Source organism: Morus notabilis, unplaced genomic scaffold (genome assembly GCF_000414095.1).
Source record: "Morus notabilis unplaced genomic scaffold, ASM41409v2 Scaffold1206, whole genome shotgun sequence".
Classification (NCBI taxonomy): Eukaryota; Viridiplantae; Streptophyta; class Magnoliopsida; order Rosales; family Moraceae; genus Morus; species Morus notabilis.
In genome coordinates, this window is record NW_010364076.1 from 56,972 (window position 1) to 77,093 (window position 20,122).

General features: G+C 34.4%; 2 protein-coding genes across 2 annotated transcripts in view; one reads left to right on the forward strand and one right to left on the reverse strand.

The window, feature by feature from the left end:
- The first annotated feature begins 7,115 nt into the window (after positions 1-7,115).
- LOC21397401 (UPF0481 protein At3g47200) lies at positions 7,116-13,878 on the forward strand. Its single transcript, XM_024170553.1, has 3 exons — positions 7,116-7,394; positions 11,608-12,000; positions 13,360-13,878. The coding sequence occupies exons 1-3, from the start codon at positions 7,116-7,118 to the stop codon at positions 13,876-13,878; spliced, it is 1,191 nt and encodes a 396-aa protein (XP_024026321.1).
- A 4,449-nt stretch (positions 13,879-18,327) lies between these two features.
- The window catches only part of LOC21397402 (fasciclin-like arabinogalactan protein 2), a 2,229-nt gene continuing 434 nt past the window's right edge, over positions 18,328-20,122 (reverse strand). The window contains 2 exon segments of the mRNA XM_024170562.1: positions 18,328-19,214; positions 19,898-20,122. The exon segment at positions 19,898-20,122 is cut by the window's right edge and continues 23 nt beyond it. Coding sequence (XP_024026330.1) covers positions 18,579-19,214; positions 19,898-20,122 — 861 coding nt within the window. The 3' untranslated portion in view covers positions 18,328-18,578.

A 20,122-nucleotide genomic window follows, 5' to 3' on the forward strand; every position in this document is an offset into this window, starting at 1 on the left:
TACAAAATTTAAAAGATATTAAACCTAACTCAACTTAATAAAACTAATTTATTAAGAAATAATTACTCTCACCTTATTAAATGAATCATGTCAATATTTTTAGTCAATTTGAGATTCTAATATCTTCCATAAACTCCGGTCTACCTTCTCATCTTTTCGTCCTCTCTTTCTCTCTCTATCTCTCTTCTTTTTGGGTTTTTAACTCTGCAACTCTTTCCTTTGCCAAAGGGCAAAAAAAAAAAAAAAGAAAAAAAAACACAGAAAGTCATTAACAAAAACTTTCAGTCCACATTTTCACCGAGCCTCGATCATCTCACTGAAGAGTACCCCAGAACGATGAAAAATTTACTAGGAAAGGAGACAACATCTAGATTTAAGCCATTGATTGTCAGTAGTTTGCTGTGAAGAAGCTGAGCATACATCATCGTCGGAGATAGTGGATATCTTCCTAGACTCCTCCCCATGAGCGAGCCCAGACTCCGATAAGACGAAGATCAATTCGACCCACAAAGTTCTGAAAACATATATTTGTGTTGGAGGATATTCAAGCGTCGTTATTTAAGTTTTTAATTTAAGTTAAAGATATGACATTGAGAGATGTATTATTTTTTAAAAATTTTTAATTATAAAAATTTAAAATTAATAAAATAAATAAGATCTCATGCTTTTTTTATTTTTATTTTTTTATTTTGAGGTGGGTTTGATGAGTTTAATTAAAAAAAAAAAAAGAAAGAAATACGAAAGATGAAAAGACATTTGTAATGAGTATAACATGACAGCCAGGAGGAATAAAATAAGGAAAGCCATATTTGTTAAACAAACGCCGTGCATATTAGTTTTTGAGAATAGCTAATGTCGTAATTTATAATGACAGTGTTCATATTTTATTAGAAAATAGCTAAGGAGACAGTTTATTTGGACAACAAGTCTAGACTCGTAGGAAAAGACTCCTAGGAAAGTGATAGTGCACCCCTAGATTGAAAATAAAGGGCTTGGATTGTCATGAGAGTAGTTACGAGAGTTGTTACCTTAAGGTTTTCTGTTTATTTTATCAATTTAAATATAAAATTTAAATTTTATTATAGTAAAATTTTTTTAAAAATAATTATATTTAATTTTTTTATTATAATAAAATTTTTTTATATAAAATTATATTTTTATTTAAATTAAAAATTTAAATTAACGAATTAAACGGGAAGAGAGTAGATAAGCCGTGCAACTTAAAGGTAATAAATAATGCAACTTTATTAATTAAAAAACTCACTAAAAGCAAAACGACAAAAAAATAATCGTCGTTCGCGGATCCTTTTTTAAGCTTTCTGTCTAATTGTGTATCCAACCAATTTGATTGACACATCAACCAATCACTAGAAACACTTACTTCTAACATGATAAAACTGGATTCCTCCGTCACTCTAAACGTAATTTTTTTTTTTTTTTTTCTGTCTTTGTGCAGACTAAACTCTCAACCATGTTCTAGTTCTTTTTCTCCCTCTTCTAGATTCTTGAACATTGATTTTTTTTTAATTTTTTTTTTACTGTAATTCCTGCACATTGTTTTTTCCTTTGTCTCTCCTCCTCTTCCTTGTTCCACCGTTCCACGCTAGAAGCACAAAAAAATATAATAAAAAAACTTGTTAATTTTCCCGGTTGTGTTTGATAGGGAACTAATATATATTTCCCTTGATAAGTTTGTGAAGAGAAAGGGTTGATAAAGCTGGTCCCAATCTAAGATCCGGAACTCTTTGTCATGCTTTGATTTTTACACTCCGATTTCTTAAACAAATGCTTTGGAACGGCGCAGGTGACTACATATTGGGCAGAGAGAACTCAGAAGTTAAAGAAAGATGGAAAGAGTAATTGTAGAGGAAATGGATACAGAAAGTAGGAAATTGGGTGTGTTGGTAAGAAAATAAGATGAGAGAATATTGTGATGCTAGCAATTTTTCAATCAAGTTATATAATAGTTTTTAATTTGAGATTTCTTTCAATTCATCGATTTAAGTTTTTAATTCGAATTGAGACGTGAATAAAGAGAATTTTAACTGAAGTAAAAAAATTAAATGTAATTATTTTTAAAAATTTTTAACTATAATAAAATTAGAATTGAAAACTCAAATCAGTAAAATAAACAAAATCTGAATGTTATTTAACACACTTGGCCGTCTGCACATTGTATCATTCACGACGTTAGTACTTTACACTAGTTACCAAGTTGAATTTGATTTAGCAATTTGAGCGATGCTACAAACTTTGAGCACTATTACTGCGTATTGTTTATTTACAAAAACATTATAAAATACGAATTAAAATTTAAAATTAAACACAATATTAAAACATCTTTTTACTTTTTTTTCTCCAAGAAAAGTCTTCTCTGTGTCTCTCTTTTCCGTGTAGAAGAAATTGGGCTGGTTTCGATTCCGATGTTGGAGCACCAGTGGAGGGGGTCTAAAACAGTGGATATCGGATGAGGGAGGAAGTCGATGACCATTGTTTCATTGGAGAGGATCCCGTTTTAATTTGATTATTTTTTGTGATTTTTTTTTTTTTTTCGTTTTGATTGTGTTTAAAGAAAAAAAAAAAATAACATGAGAGATTTTTTTAAAATATTTTTTGGATTGATTTGGAATTTGTGTTGATGTACTTTTTTTTTTTAATTTAAAATATGATGGTTTTGTATGACAACTGGAAAAGTAGATTATTGTTCAGATTACTCCCCCGACGACCGGTGATTAGAACTAGAGATGGCTGACCATTTTTTGTGTTGAAAATGAACATATTCTGATAGATTATTGTAAAAATAATATACCGGATTACTATTTGGTGACCAAAAACGACCAACTATGTATATATAAATATCAATATATATATATTTCTTGAAAATAAAAAATAATCTAGCAAACTACTCTATGACGACCGAACCTGGTAGTTGCTGGTGACTGGAGATCGAAACAAGTAACCTGAGACAGCCCTCAGACAGCATGTGGCCGATCACCAGCGATAATCTAGTAGATTATCGTTTCATTAGTAGGGCAAGTTTGGTAAAACATATATTGTTGACCTTTTACCGATTTACTTGAGGAGCAAAAAATCCAAAGTTCCTACATCTATAGGCATAATCCAAAGGTTAGCTCTTTGGAGGAACATTCCTCCAAAGTGCTCTTTGAAAAAGGAATTATCACCAGAAAAAAGAAGTTGATTGTTTTCAATCCCTCTTCTTAATAGGTAGATAAACTTGAAAGGAAATCGATTCGTTTCTTTTCCTTTTTTTTTTTTTCTTTCCAACACCTCTACTCTTTTTTTTTTTTTTTACTATTTAGGAACACCTCTACTTTTATGATTACGTATATTAATTTATTATTAGTTAGTAAAGATTGCTAGATTTAAATGATCTCAACACAATCTAAACAAGATAAAAAAATAATAATCTAGTTATAAATATGAAAATACCATAAAATTTATTTGAGATTTAGACATACATTGAAGTGGATAAATGAAGATTACCTCTTCCAGTAGACAGCGAAAGGCGTCGTCCACGGTCGCTAAAATTCGTCAATGGGCCTGCTAGAAGTGAGTGGAGGAGCTGCAAAAGGAAGAAGAAGGGCAAGAGGTTCTTGATCTCCTCCCTATCTCTCCCTCTCTCCACCGTTCGGCCATCACCCCCACAAAATGCCACACGCACACCAAAAATAAAAGGGTGGCTGACTACATATAAAAATGAAGGTATTTGGCTTTAACCAATATTCAATTAGAGGGGGTATCTGGTCCAATAGGCTGACCAAATATTATGAGATAGAGGGAGTTCATATGCCTCAAGTAAGTTAATAAAACAAGTGTCCATCCCATTATGGATTGATATTTAACATATATATATGTGTTAATTCATATTAACACAATTGTCTATAAAATACTTTAATTAATTACAGAATAAATTATTATAATTATGAAAGTCTACATAAAAATATTCCAACGAAGATGCCTTAGTAATCCTTAACATACCTAATGACCATTAAGGGGCAAAAAAAAAAAAAAAGTCCCGAAAGCCATCACTTTGTTGTATACCATAGTGGATTACCGTAAGAGTGCGCATGCTTTCCCAGTGTGCACTTTTGTTATTTTAAGTTGTTATCCTTAATTTTCAAGGTTGATGTTTTTTTTTTTTTTTTTTTTCCTGTTAGTGTTGCTTCATTTTTAATGTCGATGTCGCTTTTGTAAAACATGTCATTTACAAGAGATGTCGTTTATGTAGTTATTATCATATCTTAGTTCTGACTATTTCTTGTTTGTTTGTTTTTGTCGTTAATGTAACGACAATAAGTTAGAAAACGGCATGAACGTAAATACGACAATGAAGTCCAACACGACATATATGGAAGAAATGACAAGAAGCCATTGTCATTACTTCCATTTATGCCGTTTTTAAGTATAGGTAGTTTTCAATCTTAATGTGGTTTTTAATATTTCTTTTCTATATTTTATTCCATCGTTTTCCCTGTTGGGGCCGTTCTTACATTTCTTTTATCTTTTTTTTTTTCAAGGGTTCGCTCATTCATTTTTCTTGACGCGTATACATTTTTTTAGTGACATGTATCACGTAATATTTACATATTGATTAGAGATGGTAACAGAGTGAGTATACTTCTCCACCCCTATACCATACACCTCCACTGCCTTTTGTCTTCAATATCCACTAAATTTACGGCGGATTTGTGATCAGTAAAAGCTCCACCTCAAGTAACTATTTTCATACTCTATTCATTTACTTTTGAAAAATTCTTGCAGCATTTGATAAAGTAAATTTCATTAAATTAATTTAAAAATTCAACAATATACTATTAATATCTCTGACTAGCCAAAAAAAAAAAAAAAAATCTCATGAAAAAAATGGAAAAATCTTAAAACTATATAGAAGCTCAATAACAAACATAAGTATCATAACAGAATTTGAACTTAAACAGTATAAGACTAAATTCCTAAAATTCTATCGAAAACCTAAAAAACATCACCATTCTTTTTTTCTTAATTTCCTTCATACCAGCTTTCAACATATGTTTTGTATGTATGTAAAAATATATGAAATACTCACCCTTATTAGGGGCGGATACCCGTACCATGCCTAAGAATGTCAACCTCAATATTGATGCTCTTTAGATTGTTGTCGTTTTACAGATAATATTGTTGCTTGAGATATTGTCGTTTTACAAATCTATGTATATAACAGAGCAAATAATAATGTTTTGGATAGATAATAAAAGTATTAAACATGTTTTTTTCAGGTTCACATGCTTAATAGAATAGCAAATATGTCATTTTAAGCGTGACATGCCCATTGGCATTTCTTGTAGATACTGAATAAAAAATTACTAATGAGAGATTTCAACAAACAGGAAATAGAAGACTGATTATGTAACTCTTTTAACTTAAATGATGTAAAAGAATCCCAGAATCTTTCCCACGGGTATTCCTTTTATTTCCTTTCCCGTCTTCATCTAAAAAATTTCGAGAATCTCCCTCTTCAATAAGTTTTTTTTTTTTTTTTTTTTCCCCTATTCTGTTAATTATTTTATAATGCTTACATATTTGTATATTTATTTATTTAGATATGAATCTATAATAACGATGAGCTTTAGTTACACCACACACACTCTATCTAATTGTAGTTTTTGTTTAGATTTGTGAATTTTGTGTGGCTTCTTGTCGAATCTATAGCTTTTGAGGATCAAATTTGAAAAGGTGCGATTGCGAAAATTAACATCAATAATAGATCCATCATTACATCAACCAAAAGAACTTAATTTGAAGGCGGAAAACGCATTCGGAAAAAGCTTTCTATATGCAGATCAACAGAAAAAAAAAATGCGCATGAAAAAATCCTCTATATTCTTTCGTAGAAGAAATAGTTCACCTACTTTGTTTATTATAACCAATTATCGTTAGATGATCTTGCTATTTTTTCAAGATGTATATGTAAAATATATGATTTGATTAAATAAATGACCATCTTCATAGGAAAAGAAAAAAAATACTTTTTTTTTTCCGCTAAAATAAAGTCTGAAAGGAGGACGACTAAGACGCTAACAGAAATGTTTGTTGAAGGCCCTATAAGTGTGTCTTTCTTATCTAAAGACGTGGTCCCACATTGACATTCTAAATCGAGTACTAAGTAGATAGAAAACAAGTGTTGACATTTAATACTCTTAAAGTGGTAACCTAGCACTCGAAGCTATGATCAAAAACTCACTATGGTACCCGATTATCAAGCTGTGTGCTATATATATGTCCCATTTCTAGGCGCTAATATTACCATAAAATACTTGTAAACTATGCCACTATACAATTTTATGTTTAGCGGCCCCTCTCCCCACGTTCCCTGGCCCATTCTCTCATTCTCTTCCTCTAGCCATTGCCGCCACCAGTCTTCTACGACTCAGCCCCAATAATCATCAAGAGACCACCGCTGGTATCTCAATACATATCTCCTTTTTGTTTCTCTTTTTTATCATTCCAACTTTTTTCTTTAAAAGCAAGAAAGTTTGCAAAACTTAAGTAATTGCTTAGAAAATTCTCACCTCCTTTCAAAGCCACCAAAGAGAGATACATTCAATCTTTCAAGCGGTCATTTTGTTATTGCTATTACTTTTACCCGCCAGTAGTTCATTATGAATAGAACGTTATGTTATATGGAGTGTATTTTTTTCCTGTCTTACATTTATACGACTTTATATCATACAACACTAAAAAATGAGAACTGATACAGTTTCAAAAAGAAAAAAAAATGAAAAATAATATATTATACTCAAAACACGCGACATCTTATTTCCATTTTATAGACCAAACTTTTCAGCATCAACATATCAATCTTCTTGAATGTTTAGCACAAGTGCATAATAATTCTCCAAAAAATAAGATCAGAATGAACTGATGAAAAGTGTCAAACTAAAGTCCACATCAAGGAATAAAAATAAAAAATAAAAAAAAAACTTTGTGCTATGAAAAAAGAGGACTGAGGAAAACTAAACCAGTTGTGGCAGTGCACTTTCCTTATTGATTCATTTTTCTTTATTGTTGCATTTATTTCGAGTAGAGAAATTCTTGTTACATTATACAGCGAGCATATGGAAAGAAACAAGGACTTTTCTCATCTACATCAAGAACAAGATCAGCAACCATCTGATGGTTTGGAGATTTGTTTGAGAACGAAATTGCAGAACTCATCACCATTACCTTCTGAGTGTTGCATCTATACGGTCCCGGGGCGGCTACGTCTTGCAAATGCAACGACCTACACCCCTCGGGTCGTTTCCATCGGGCCACTTCACCATGGTGAAGAAAGCTTGCGAGCCATGGAAAAATATAAAATGCTGTATCTCAAGAGTTTTCTAGAACGAACGAAGGTAACTAGCTAATTAGTAATTCCATTAATCTATTTCACCATTTGTTCTTTAACCAACACGATAAGTCACACATTGTTACATGTGAACCTAAAAAAGTCGCTATATTTTTAGTATTTTAGCTTTAGATCCACATATTAATACACATGGAAAGAATTCATTTGTGTTAGTACCGGTTTTAGTCTTTTAACACTTTTTAAGACAATATAAATAATACAGAAACATAAAATAAAAGAATATGAGAGAAATAATATCGCGGTTCAGTAACACCCTACTCCGCGGGGCCACGTCCAGATGATGAACAATCCACTAAGAACTCTTTTACAATTCGATTGGACTTAATCTACCTGAGACTCCCTCTCTAAGAAGACACCTATGAACTTGCAATTTCCCAATGGATTTGAACAGCGAGATCCCCTCGACTTTTTAACATTGGAATCCCTCCAACTAAGTTTTTCTCCCGAAAAATACTCAAATCATCTCTCTCAATACAAGTGCTTACCCCTGTCTCACAACCCAGTAAAAACTCATCAAGAGGCGTACCAAGACTTAAGGAACACTTTCAATAAATAAGCAAGCTGTGAATAGCTTGACACATATTCAATTAATTCGCTGAACCACATCTGTTGCAGATCTTGTTGTAACAACACTACAACATAGCTGTTACGGCCAACTTTCTCAAAACCAGACGAATCAATCTTCTTTAATTCTAAAATCTTCCCAAAACTGATACACGAACCTAGACACGTTCTTATGAGGCAGAGGAATATCATCCATCTATGAAATCTCAATCAAGAATCAATCAAATCAATTTTCCATCTTTGAATCAATAGTTGACTTAGAAAAATAGAAACTAAAACAAGTTTCTGGATTTTTTGAAACCTGCCAAACTAAACTTGCCAGCTGCAAAGACATTTCCAAACGCAATTATCCCAGCAAAACATTCCCAAAATAATGCCAATCAAATCCGATTATAATCAATACACAAATTGAGAAACAAATCCCGACAATCTCCCCCTTTGGCATTGTTTTGGCAAAACTAATAATAGCAACTAAAACACAATACTTTTTGCACAAATCAAGTTTCCAGACTACTTACTCCCCCTTTTTGACAAAAATAAGCCAAACATTCTAAAAAATGAGCAACACCTTCCTGCAAATCGCTCCCCCTGAATCCTCCACGAGTCCTCCTCCCCCTGAATATGGTATTCTCCGATGCATATTGCTTTTATCACCTATCAAAAACTTGAAGTGACCATTACCACAATACTCAGATTTATTAGTACATGCTCTAAAAGAAGTATAAGCCCCAAGACACCTTAAATCAGATTTCTTTATCGGCACACATCTAGAAAATTTATTTTGCACATCAATCTTTGCTTTAGGTGTCCTTCTTGTGAATGCGGAATTTGATGGATTAATAATCATACCTCTTTTTAAAGCATTCAAGTATTTGTAACATCTAGGTCTAATGTGGCCAGGCAAATTACAATAGTGATAGATAGGAACGAACTTGTTTGTTGCTTGTCTTGTTACAACAAACTTCTTGTCTAATCTTACCCGAGATTTCTTAAAAGACTGCATCATAGTACTGGTGGCTCCTTTCATAAAGACAGTCTTCCCAGAAATTTCTTGACCCTTGTAGCCAAGGCCTGAATGATCACCACAAGTTTTTTGTTGTGAGAGTAAGTGATCCAATTTTGATGTGCCCGAGTTTAGCATCCTTAAATTCTTCTGGGTTTGCTCCAATTCGAGTCTGGTCTCAGCAAGCTTTCCTTGATGCTCTGTTGCCAAGATTTCATAATTTGTTGCAGCCTTCTTCAACTCATGTCTTTCCTTTGTTAAGACACCAACTTCATCTTCAAGCGATTTGTTTCGTTTGCAAACAACAAGCCATTTGCTGTACATCTTCTTATAAGCCTCCTGAATCTTCCCAAGGCTTAGGTCATCATCGTCACTGTCATCTTCAGTTTCATCCTCGAAATCTGTATCATCAACAATTCCACCAAAGGTTGTTACAGACGCTGTTGCAACAGACTCTGTAACAACATTATCAGTGAAAAATAAATTTTTATCCGAGAATTCATTTCTTACAGTGAAAGCCACATAATTGCTGGTGTGATCATCTGCATCCTCTTGATTTTCGTCTGAATCATCACTCCATGACGCCGTGGCAGCCTTATTTTTCTTCTTGAGAGTGTTTGCACACTCCACTTGAACATGTCCAAATCCTTCACATTCTCGGCATTGTATTCCCTCTTTTCTTTTCTTCTCTTCAAACCGTTGAGAATTAAAATTCTTCTTTTGAGAATTAAAATTCTTCTTTTGAGAATTTTTGTTCTTTGAATTCTCTCCAAATCTCCCTTTCTTGTTGAACTTTCTCAGCATTTCATTGAATTTTTTGGTGAGAAAAGTAAGAGACTCACTCAAGTCCTCATCTTCGTCGGTCTCATCTTTAGTGGACATATCATCATAATCTGCATTAAGAGCAATGCCTCTACTTTTCTTTTTAGCCTTAAAGTTCATCTCAAAGGTTTGAAGATTACCTATGAGTTCATCAAGTCTCATCTTCTCCACGTTTTTTGCTTCTTCGATGGCTGTCACTTTGCAAGCAAAACGTGTCGGAAGTGATCTCAATGTCTTTTTCACCAATTTGGTGTCAGAATATTTTTCTCTAAGGGTGAAGGCTTCGTTGGCAATATCACAAAGCTTTGAGTTGAAATCGGCAATGCACTCATCCTCCTCCATTTGTAAACGTTCAAAGCGAGTTGTGAGCATTTGAAGCTTTGAAGCCTTCATAGTATCCATACCTTCATGCGTAGTTTGAAGAATGTCCCAAGCTTCTTTTGCGGTTTCACACGTGGAAATCAATTTAAATTGATTAACATCCACAGCATTGAAAATGGCGTTCAATGCTTTTGAATTATTGTTTGCTAGCTTGTCCTCATCGCTGGACCATTTCTCTTCTGGCTTAGGGACAGTATTACCTTCATCATCTTTAGTTGTTGGATGAGTCCATCCGGTTAAGATAGATCGCCATGCCTTCTCATCAATAACTTTAATGAAAGCTTTCATGCGAGCCTTCCAATAGGGGTAATTGACACCTTCCAGAAGCGAATATAAAATTAACTTATAGGGTATATTAGTACTTTTACACTATTTCCTGTAGGTACCAGTTTTAGTCTTTTAATAAAACACTTTTTAGTATGAATAATACAGAAACATAAAATAAAAGAACACGAGAGAAATGGTATCGCGGTTCGGTAACACCCTACTCTGCGGGGCCATGCCCAGATGATGAACAATCCACTAAGAACTCTTTTACAATTCAATTGGACTTAATCTACCAGAGACTCCATCTCTAAGAAGACGCCTATGAACTTGCAATTTCCCAATGGACTTAAACAGCGAGATCCCCTTGACTTTTTAACATTGGAATCCCTCCAACTAAGTTTTTCTCCCGAAAAACACTCAAATCATCTCTCTCAATACAAGTGCTCACCCCTGTCTCACAACCCAGTAAAAACTCATCAAGAGGCGTACCAAGACTTAAGGAACACTTTCAATAAATAAGCAAGCTGTGAATAGCTTGACACATCTTCAATTAATTCGCTGAACCACATCTGTTGCAGATCTTGTTGCAATAACACTGCAACATAGCTGTTATGCCCAACTTTCTCAAAACCAGACGAATCAATCTTCTTTAATTATGAAATCTTTCCAAAACTGATAAACGAACCTGGACACGTTCTTATGAGGCAGAGGAAGATCATCAAGCTATGAAATCTCAATCAAGAATCAATCAAATCAATTTTCCATCTTTGAATCAATAGTTGACTTAGAAAAATAGAAACTAAAACAAGTTTCTGGATTTTTTGAAACCTGCCAAACTAAACTTGCCAGCTGCAAAGACATTTCCAAATGCAATCATCCCAGCAAAATATTCCCAAAATAATGCCAATCAAATCCGATTACAATCAATACACAAATTGGGAAACAAATCCCAACAATTTGTAAAGTACGTATATTAAAACATACCATACTAGTAGAATACAAGTTTTAACTGTCATCATTTCATTAAATATTGTTAAATTTTCATACCCTTTTCTTAATTTAATACAATTTGATTTTGTATATGGACCGTAAGTAATCATTATATCACAGTTCTAACTGTTTGAAAAATCAGGGATGGTTACATTAATGTTAGTATTTCCAGATGAGCTTGAAGGACTACATTGAGTTGGTGAGGAAAAGGGAGCAGAAAGTGCGAAATCAATATGCCGAAAACTTTGAAAGTACAAGCAGCAATAAATTTGTGGAAATGATCCTTGTGGATACTGCCTTTGTCATTGAGGTTTTGTGTAAGAACCACTCCAAAGAACTGGTAGAGGAAAATGATCTAATTTTTAATAGGCCTTGGAAGGTTAAGGAGGTAAGGGAAGATATGATGTTGTTGGAAAATCAACTTCCATTCTTCATGCTTGAAGATGTCTTGTCCTTGGCCAAAATAAGGGTTTCTCTTGGCAACAATAATGAGAAGTTAGTTTCCCTTAGTAGTGAGCAAATTTCCCTCATTAAGCTTACTGTTGGGATTTGTTTTCCAAATTATGTATTGATTCTAATCGTTTTATGATTAGCATTATTTTGGGAATGATTGGCTGGTTGATTGTGTTTGAGAATAGATGTGTAGCTGGCAAGTTCCTTATGGAAGTTTTTCTGAAAGAGAAACTTATTTTAGTTTCTATTTTTGAAAGTCAACTATTGATCCAATGATGGTAAATTGATTTGATTGATATTTGATGGAGATCTCGTAGCTGGATGATCTTCCCCTATCTCCTAAGAACGTGTCTAGGTTCATATATCAGTTTTGCAAAGGTTTTAGAATTAAAGCAGATTGATTCGGACTGATTTTGAGAAAGTCGACCTTGACAACTATGATGCAGTTATTGTTGCAACAAAGATCTGCAACATATTTGGTTCAGGGAATTAATTGAAGAGGTCGTCAAGCTGTTATCATTTTTGCTTATTTATTCAAAGAGTCTCTTGTTTCTCTGTACACCTTTTGATTAGTTTTGCTGGGTTGTGTGAAAGGTGAGCACTTGTATGCAAGAGAGATGATTTGAGTATTTTTGAGAGAAAAACTTAGTTGGAGAGATTCCAATGTTAAAAAGTCGAGGGGATCTCGCTGTACAAGTCCATTGGGAAATTGCAAGTTCATAGACGTCTTCTTAGAGAGGGAGTCTCAGGTAGATTAAGGCCAATTGAATTGTAAAAGAGTTATTAGTGGATTGTTCATCATCTGGGTGTGACCCCGCGAAGTAGGTTGTTACCGAACCGTGATACCATTTTTCTCATGTTCTATTTTATGTTTTTGCATTATTCATATTGTCTTATAAAGTGTTAAAAGACTCAAACTGGTACCAACACTTACCCATGACTTTTTTTGGTTCAAAGCTTACTTGGGCCGCGAGAAAAGGGAAATCCTTAAAAAGATGCAACAATGTTCCTTTGACATCAAGCACTTTCTCGACTTCTTTAGAAAATGTCTGAGCTGTTTAGAATTGATCCCGTGTTTATTTTTCATGTTTTTCAGAAAAGAAAAAATGAAATATTTTCAAAACGGCGTTTGGCGCAATAAAGACAAAAAATAGAAAATGAAAACGATTTTTTGGTTTAGTGTAAAATAAAGGAGAAATGAAAAACGTTTTTCATTTTTTATTTTCGTTTTCTTCTCTCTCGAGCAAAGAGAGAGATTAATGAGTTTTTTATACTGAAAACAATCTCTTGATAAAACTACAAAATACATTTTTAAAAATAATTTCTGCCTGAGATTGAAAACGTTTTCATTTTCATAAAAAAATAATAATAAAATCATTTTGGAACGAATTCTAAACGCGCCCGTCATGTCCCTAGGGAGCGACCACCAAGTGGGAAAATTCGAACTGTAAACCTATCCAGCGTGACATAGCTGCACAAGGCCAGAGTCAAGTGTGAGGTGGGATCATCTAGAAACTTGTTCGATATACAATTTCGCAACAGAGTTCTGGTGATTCCGCAATTACAGATTAGGAGCTCGACTCAGAGCTTCTTTTTGAATCTGCTCGCATTCGAGCAATGTCGCTTGCGCAATTGCTACATCAGTAATTACTTTTTCATCCTTGACCGTCTCATTGACACGACAAGTGATGGTCAGTTGCTTGGTCAAAGTGGAGTAATCGAAAGTAAGCTATCGGATAACCAAGAAGTGGTAGCATCAATCAATCACCTTGCCCTAGGGAGTTTTTGGCGCCGTAAAAGGTTTCACTTTAATGAACTTTGTGATGGACTGAATGCTCATTATGCTAACCCTTGGAACAATTGGATAACGACCATAATACATAACCATTTTAGCTCTCCATTGACCATCTTTGTTGTCACCACAGCTGCTGCCCCATTTACACGTTCTCTTATTCAAACAGTGTGTTCATGTGGAGTTCAGTTTAAGTAGTAGAGCATTGTTTTCCCCTTAATGACTAACAAAGAAAGCTCATAAGTCTTACTAGTCGAAAAATCCAAGGCCCTTCTAGTAGAACTCAAACTCGAGATGAGTAAAGATTTTATAGCTCACCTCAGAGTAGTGCCTCATAATTTTTTGTCACTTTTTTGAATGAAACTTCTTCTAATTGAGGAGAATATTATTAAAGAGAGAAAAGAAAGTGCCTCATGATTAGGCTGAAAATGTATGCGCAAAAACTAGTAACAAATTTGCATAGTCTGGAGGTTTCATCTCATTGATTCCTTAAAACAATGCAATATAGGCGTAGACTTTAGTCCCTTGTTCTTCTTAGTTGACAGTTATTTGCTCTTTATCTTCATGATTTCAATTTAGAACTAAATAGATTTCTCATAACAGAGAGAAAAGAGAGAAACTGTGTTGTTAGAGCTACCGGTATGCTACAGTTAAATTCCTTTTCTCACTCATTTTTTAATGCATTTTTGTTTTCCTTTCATTTTTCAAGTACGTACATTTACTTGCTGGAAATTGTTTAAGCTTGTATATGAGAAGAAAATTTGGTCTCTTGAAGGGGACAATTACAAAAAGTGTTCTCTAGTGTTTTATGGAAATTTCAGGTTACACTTTATATTTTTAAAACAAAAAAGTATCAATCTTTTAAATTATATAAAAATTACCTCGCCGAATCATTGATTACCAATGCATAAGTTTTTAGAAATACAGAGTATACCACTAAGCAGTTAAAAATTGAAATATAAAATTTAAAAAGTAAAAACATAATTGAGAAAAAAAAGGTCCAAAATTGCTTCTGAGGAAGCGCTGAAGCACTATAATGGGAGAAGGACCATTGCATACTATGGGAGGGGCGGATAGTGGTTGTAATTGTAAACCTGGTGGTAACCATGCTGACCATCGTGCGTCACAATCCATGCAACCCCTCCGGGATGAAGGGTCGCAACCCTTTTGTGTTGATCGTCCAAGGGGTGGCAAGCCACGCAACTCATCGGGGCCATGGTTCGTGATTATAAGGCATCTCACGACTAGGAATGTTCATCTAATTCAATTTGTATTTTTTAGTCTAAACCAATCCGATCCGTACATTTGCAAATTTGAAAATTTTCATCCAATCCAATCCGCGCACAACACATCATTCAATCCAATCCGCATACATTAGTCTGTTAGTCACACGTAAAAACTTAAGTTTACGCAATTTTTCAAGTCATTCTTTTGTGTGAAAATGACATTCAAAGTTACACATATAAGTTAAGAACTCAGCGAAATACAAGTTATAAACTATTCTCATAATGATCCCTGATAATTATTCCACAAAATATACAACGTCAAAATTCCATACATAGTTCAACAATCAACATAAATCCAACACAAAGTTTGATAGAAATTCAATGAAGGCAACAGCTAGAAAATCAACAAGACCTAAGATAGTTAGACATTAAAAAAATACTAAAACTATATTTTTAAATCTTATTATATATAAAAGTGTGGATCGGTTTGAATCAGTTACTTTTTAAGTTCAATCCACACCCGATCCGCACAAGTGTGGATTTGAGAAAGTGTAATTCAATCGCTTGTTATCCGTACTTTGCGGTTTGAATTAGATAGGTTTGATCGGTTTAAATGGGTATTTTGACATATTTGAATACCCCTAGCTACTCACGACCACGAGTCACTAGAGGTTGATTAAGAAGAAAAGGAAGACCTATTTTTCCCCTCATTTTTTTGGATAATAGTTCAATGTATAATAATATTTTTGGGGTTTTAGTTTTTGAATTTTTTAACTTTTTTTCTACCGAGTAGTTATGTCTTTTTATAAGGTAAAATTGATTGTTACGACCACAAGATAGGGTTTTAATAAAGTGATTTGAAAAACAGAGTGATTTTTCTTTTGCTTTTCCAAAAACTTATGGTGGAATGCTGCATTTTACTAAAACACATATATATTTTTGTGATTTTCCCCTTTTGAGTTTCTTACTTTCCCACTTTTGTGCTCTAACACAAGCTTTTCCTCTTGGATTTTTCTGTCTGTTGAACTTGTGATTTTCCACTACTTGGTTGCTGTCAATGTCAACTTTGCTAAGCCATTGGCTTTATTAAACTAGATGGACCAGGACATTGTTGATAGTGGAGTGAACTGAACATGCTGAGACTCCAAAAAAGAGTGGGAGATATTCCCTTTGTTAGAAATAGAACGGAAAAGCAGAGACAACCAACTCCCACCATTCTCCTCGTTGCTAGGTAGTATATAGGAAGTAAGTAAGGGGATGTTTGGTGTACCGTATTGTATTGTGTCGTATCGTGGTATTTGGTTGGTATTATTATTAAATATTATACTATTTTTACTATTATAGTCTATTTACGTATTAGTTTGTAATAAGATACAATTTAGGCCTAATCATAACCTAATTTGACTCTAAATCTCAACCTAAACCTAACATTTGGAGGAAACAAGGAAGAAAGTAGAGCTGCTACATTAGGGTTTTTTTTTGTAAAAATTTTAAAATGGGGTCAAATTGTAATTTAAAAAAAATTAAGGGGTAAAAATATGATTTTGAAAACGTTGAGGGGTCAAAATATAATTTTGAAAAGAGGTTAAAACATAAATTTTAAAAAATTTAGGGGTCAAAACATAATTTTTGAAAAGTTTAGGGTCAAAATATAATTTTTAAAAAAATATAAAAACAACATCACATGGGTCCCGAAACTCGACTCCAATGTCAATATCAAAATCCAACCCCGAACCTTGGTATTTGTAAAATATTTTATAAGTTTTTAATGTAGTATTTTAAGTTAAGTTGAATAATACGGTCTAGTACATAGATTTTTTTTCTATTAGATATCATACTTCGTATTATATTAATTTTAAATCTCGTATTAAATTATACAATGTATAAATGTTACCAAACATTATATTATTATTAAACGATACAATACGGAATGTTTATACGGTGTACCAAACATGCTCATGTACTTTTGCATAATGATACACAACTACGAAAATGATTTTAAGGCGGGCACAATCATTTTTAACATTGATCTTTTAGAAAACCATGTGATAAAAAACACTAAGACACGTGAGGGTGGAGGGTCCGGATTTTGGTATTTTTATAAACGGTTTTTGAAAGAATGTCGTTGTTTATATATTTATAACAATGGAATTAACCGATGTTAATCACAAATAAAAAGTTAAAGTTGCAAATAAAAAAAGTTTTTATAAGCTCTGTTTTCGTAAGCACTGAGGAGGTAACTTATAAATAGGGTTGTTCATGGGTTGGGTTGGTACGGGGTATGACTTTTTTTTCCCCGTCCCAAAGGGTGTGGGTTGCACATATTTGGCCCCAACGATGTTAGAAAACTTTCACAACCCAACGATGTTCGGGTTGGGTTGGGGCGGTGCGGGGTGGGTTGGGTGGTCGGTTTCAACATTCAAAAAATCAAAGACTTAAAGTTCAATATAATATTCAAACTTCATCATTAAATAGAAATAACAACCATCATTATTAGTCCGGTGAGAGAGCACTGGAGAAAGTGGGCAAGACGGCGGCCGAGAGGACTGAGCAATGAGGAGAGAGTTATGAGGGGGTTCACGGGAGGGGAAGAATAGGGAAAATTGAAAAGGAAGAGGCAAGAAGAGGGGGTTCATGGGAGGGGAGACCGAGAATGAGATTGTGAACCCTAATGTTAGCGAGCCTAGGGGAGAACTTTGGTAGTTCGGCTTGGGCCAAAAGCTTGGGGGTATGTTGTGCGGGTTGGGTTGGGGATTGCGGGTTGTTATGGGCCCAACCCGCAATCCGCCCCAAACACTTCGGGCCAGAGGTATAATGAGCCGCAAATTTAAAAATAATGCTGCGGGTTATTTTTTTTTTGCTTGGGTTGGGGCGGGGTGGGTTGGGTTTGCAGGTTGTTCGGGTTTATGAACAGCCCTACTTATAAAAGTTAAAGATGTCCATTTAAATGGGCTCAAAAGTAATTTTTAAACTAAGTCCAAGCAGCTTTTTTTTTTTTTTTTTTTTTTTTTTTTTTTTTTTTTTAATTCAAAAAAAGATCCAAACAGACATTGAGTCATTGCGATTCTAACTTTTAAATCTCCTTGAGCCTATTTCAAAACCCTATGTTTTACATTTGAATTAGTCTGTTATGTGAAGTAATTCTAATGAAATTATATACAAGAATCCGCTTTACATGTACTCTTTGGACTAATTACGGATGAAGCCAAAAAAAAAAAAAAAAAAAGTGATTATCAACACTTGGAGACCACCAACCGCCAATCAACACCAATATACAGTCCATCATATAATCTACAAATCATGTTTGATCTTACTACCTTAGTCGCATATTATTTGGCTAAAAAAAAAAAAGGAAAACTCAATAATGCTACACTTATTCTGTAGAATTAATACACTAATACGTCAAAAACATTGCTTTAAACTTGAGAACCAAAATGAAAATGAATCCGCATTTCACAAATTATACAAAACAAGACAGTAATATACATTTATGTATGTTCTTAAAATAATGAGAAAGATGCTCAATCAAGCAGTGGGCCCCGCCAATAATTTTATTCTCCACGACAAAATGAAGAGAAATTAAAAAATTTCAAAAAGCTCCACACAAGAAGAGCGCTTGGCTGTATACTAAAGGGTGTAAATGCAAAACCTTAACTAATGACTTTTACTTAATCACATAAGTAGAATTCCCATGCACATGCTCAAAAGGACCACGGCCAATCTCCCACTGTCCACTCCACGTGCGCCACTATCGTCGTCGGCTGTTTGATCATCCGACTCGGCGTCGGGGTCATCGGCTTCCTTCGGCGAGTCGGCTACTGTCGGCTTAAACAGCTCCTTAGGCAACAAAACTTTGTTAAGCTTATAAACGGCTAACGGCTCCTGGTCAATTAACGTCCCCAAAACCTTGGCCGTTACGACCTTGGTCTCCAACGTTAAGTCTTCGCCGTCAGTTTGCACCGTGAAGTCGTACTTGTTGGCGTGGTCGGTGGCTAACGTGTTGACGACGCCGTTATTGTCCTTGAGCATCTGGATTGACTCGTAAACGGGGATGCCGTGATATAACAGTAACGACGTCTTCTTGGGCGCCGTTAAGTTCTTGTACCTGGGCATGAACCCCTTAATGACGCCGTCAGTTGGGCAAAACACAGTTAAGCCGGCTTCGATATTGGTTTGGAAAGTGGTGTCGGCTCCAGTGGCTTTTAACAAGTCGGCGAACGCTTTGCAGCCTTGCTTTGAGAGAATAGTCGTTAAGTTCAGCTCGCTTGGCGCCGCAGTCGGCGCCTCGGCTTCGGCTGAAGTCAATATCTGTCCAATTAACGGTCAGTTTTCGTACCGTTTAAATTTGTATAATGTGACAAGTCAATGTGGCAAGGCAATGACATTATTAAAAATAGTAGCAATCAATATTTGTGAGAATGATATTACACTGTATTTTTTATATCTGAAATATATTTATTAGATTGTAGTTATTTAAATCTAATCAATAGTTGTTCTGCAACGGTGAATATTTAACACTGTCTTATATACTACGTGAATTTTACAGCTAGACAATCACAAATCTTTTCATCAATACTTCATGTCATTCATGTAATTTTTTTTTTTGTTTTTGTTTTTTCAACTCGTTTACGAAAGAAATACTAAACATTCTGACTCGGGTGAATCAATATTAGACCTACTCACTGTCAAAAATTTCTATTTGGAGAATGGCATTTATCTAATTTGCGCGTTACTGAATTATCACTAAAGTGGAATGCCATATAGGGATCACTAGTTCTTTTGCACGTTAATGCGGGACGTACTATTTATCATCAATCTACAAAAGTCAAGAGTACTAATAACCCTTAGAAATTTTCTCCTTATCTCAAATCAATATTACAAATCACAAATCTGATTAAGTATTAACCACTTGATTGTTATGTTTAACACTATTACTAATGTTGGTATTATAATAAACATACATAGATCTAATACTATTAACCAGTGCAAACCTGGCTGATCTGCAAGACAGATATGTTGTAGGGAATCTCCTTAATAGACTTGACGAAATGCGAATTGAGATGGCCATCATTGTCCTCAACGCCGAAGCCAACCTTACCGGCTTTAAGGTTGGTGATGTTGACATAACCAGCGGTTCCGGTGGCGGTGCCACTGGCCTGGAAGAGGCTGGGAGAGAGGGTGGTGCCTTTTGAGAGCTGGTGGAGCTTCTTGGTGCC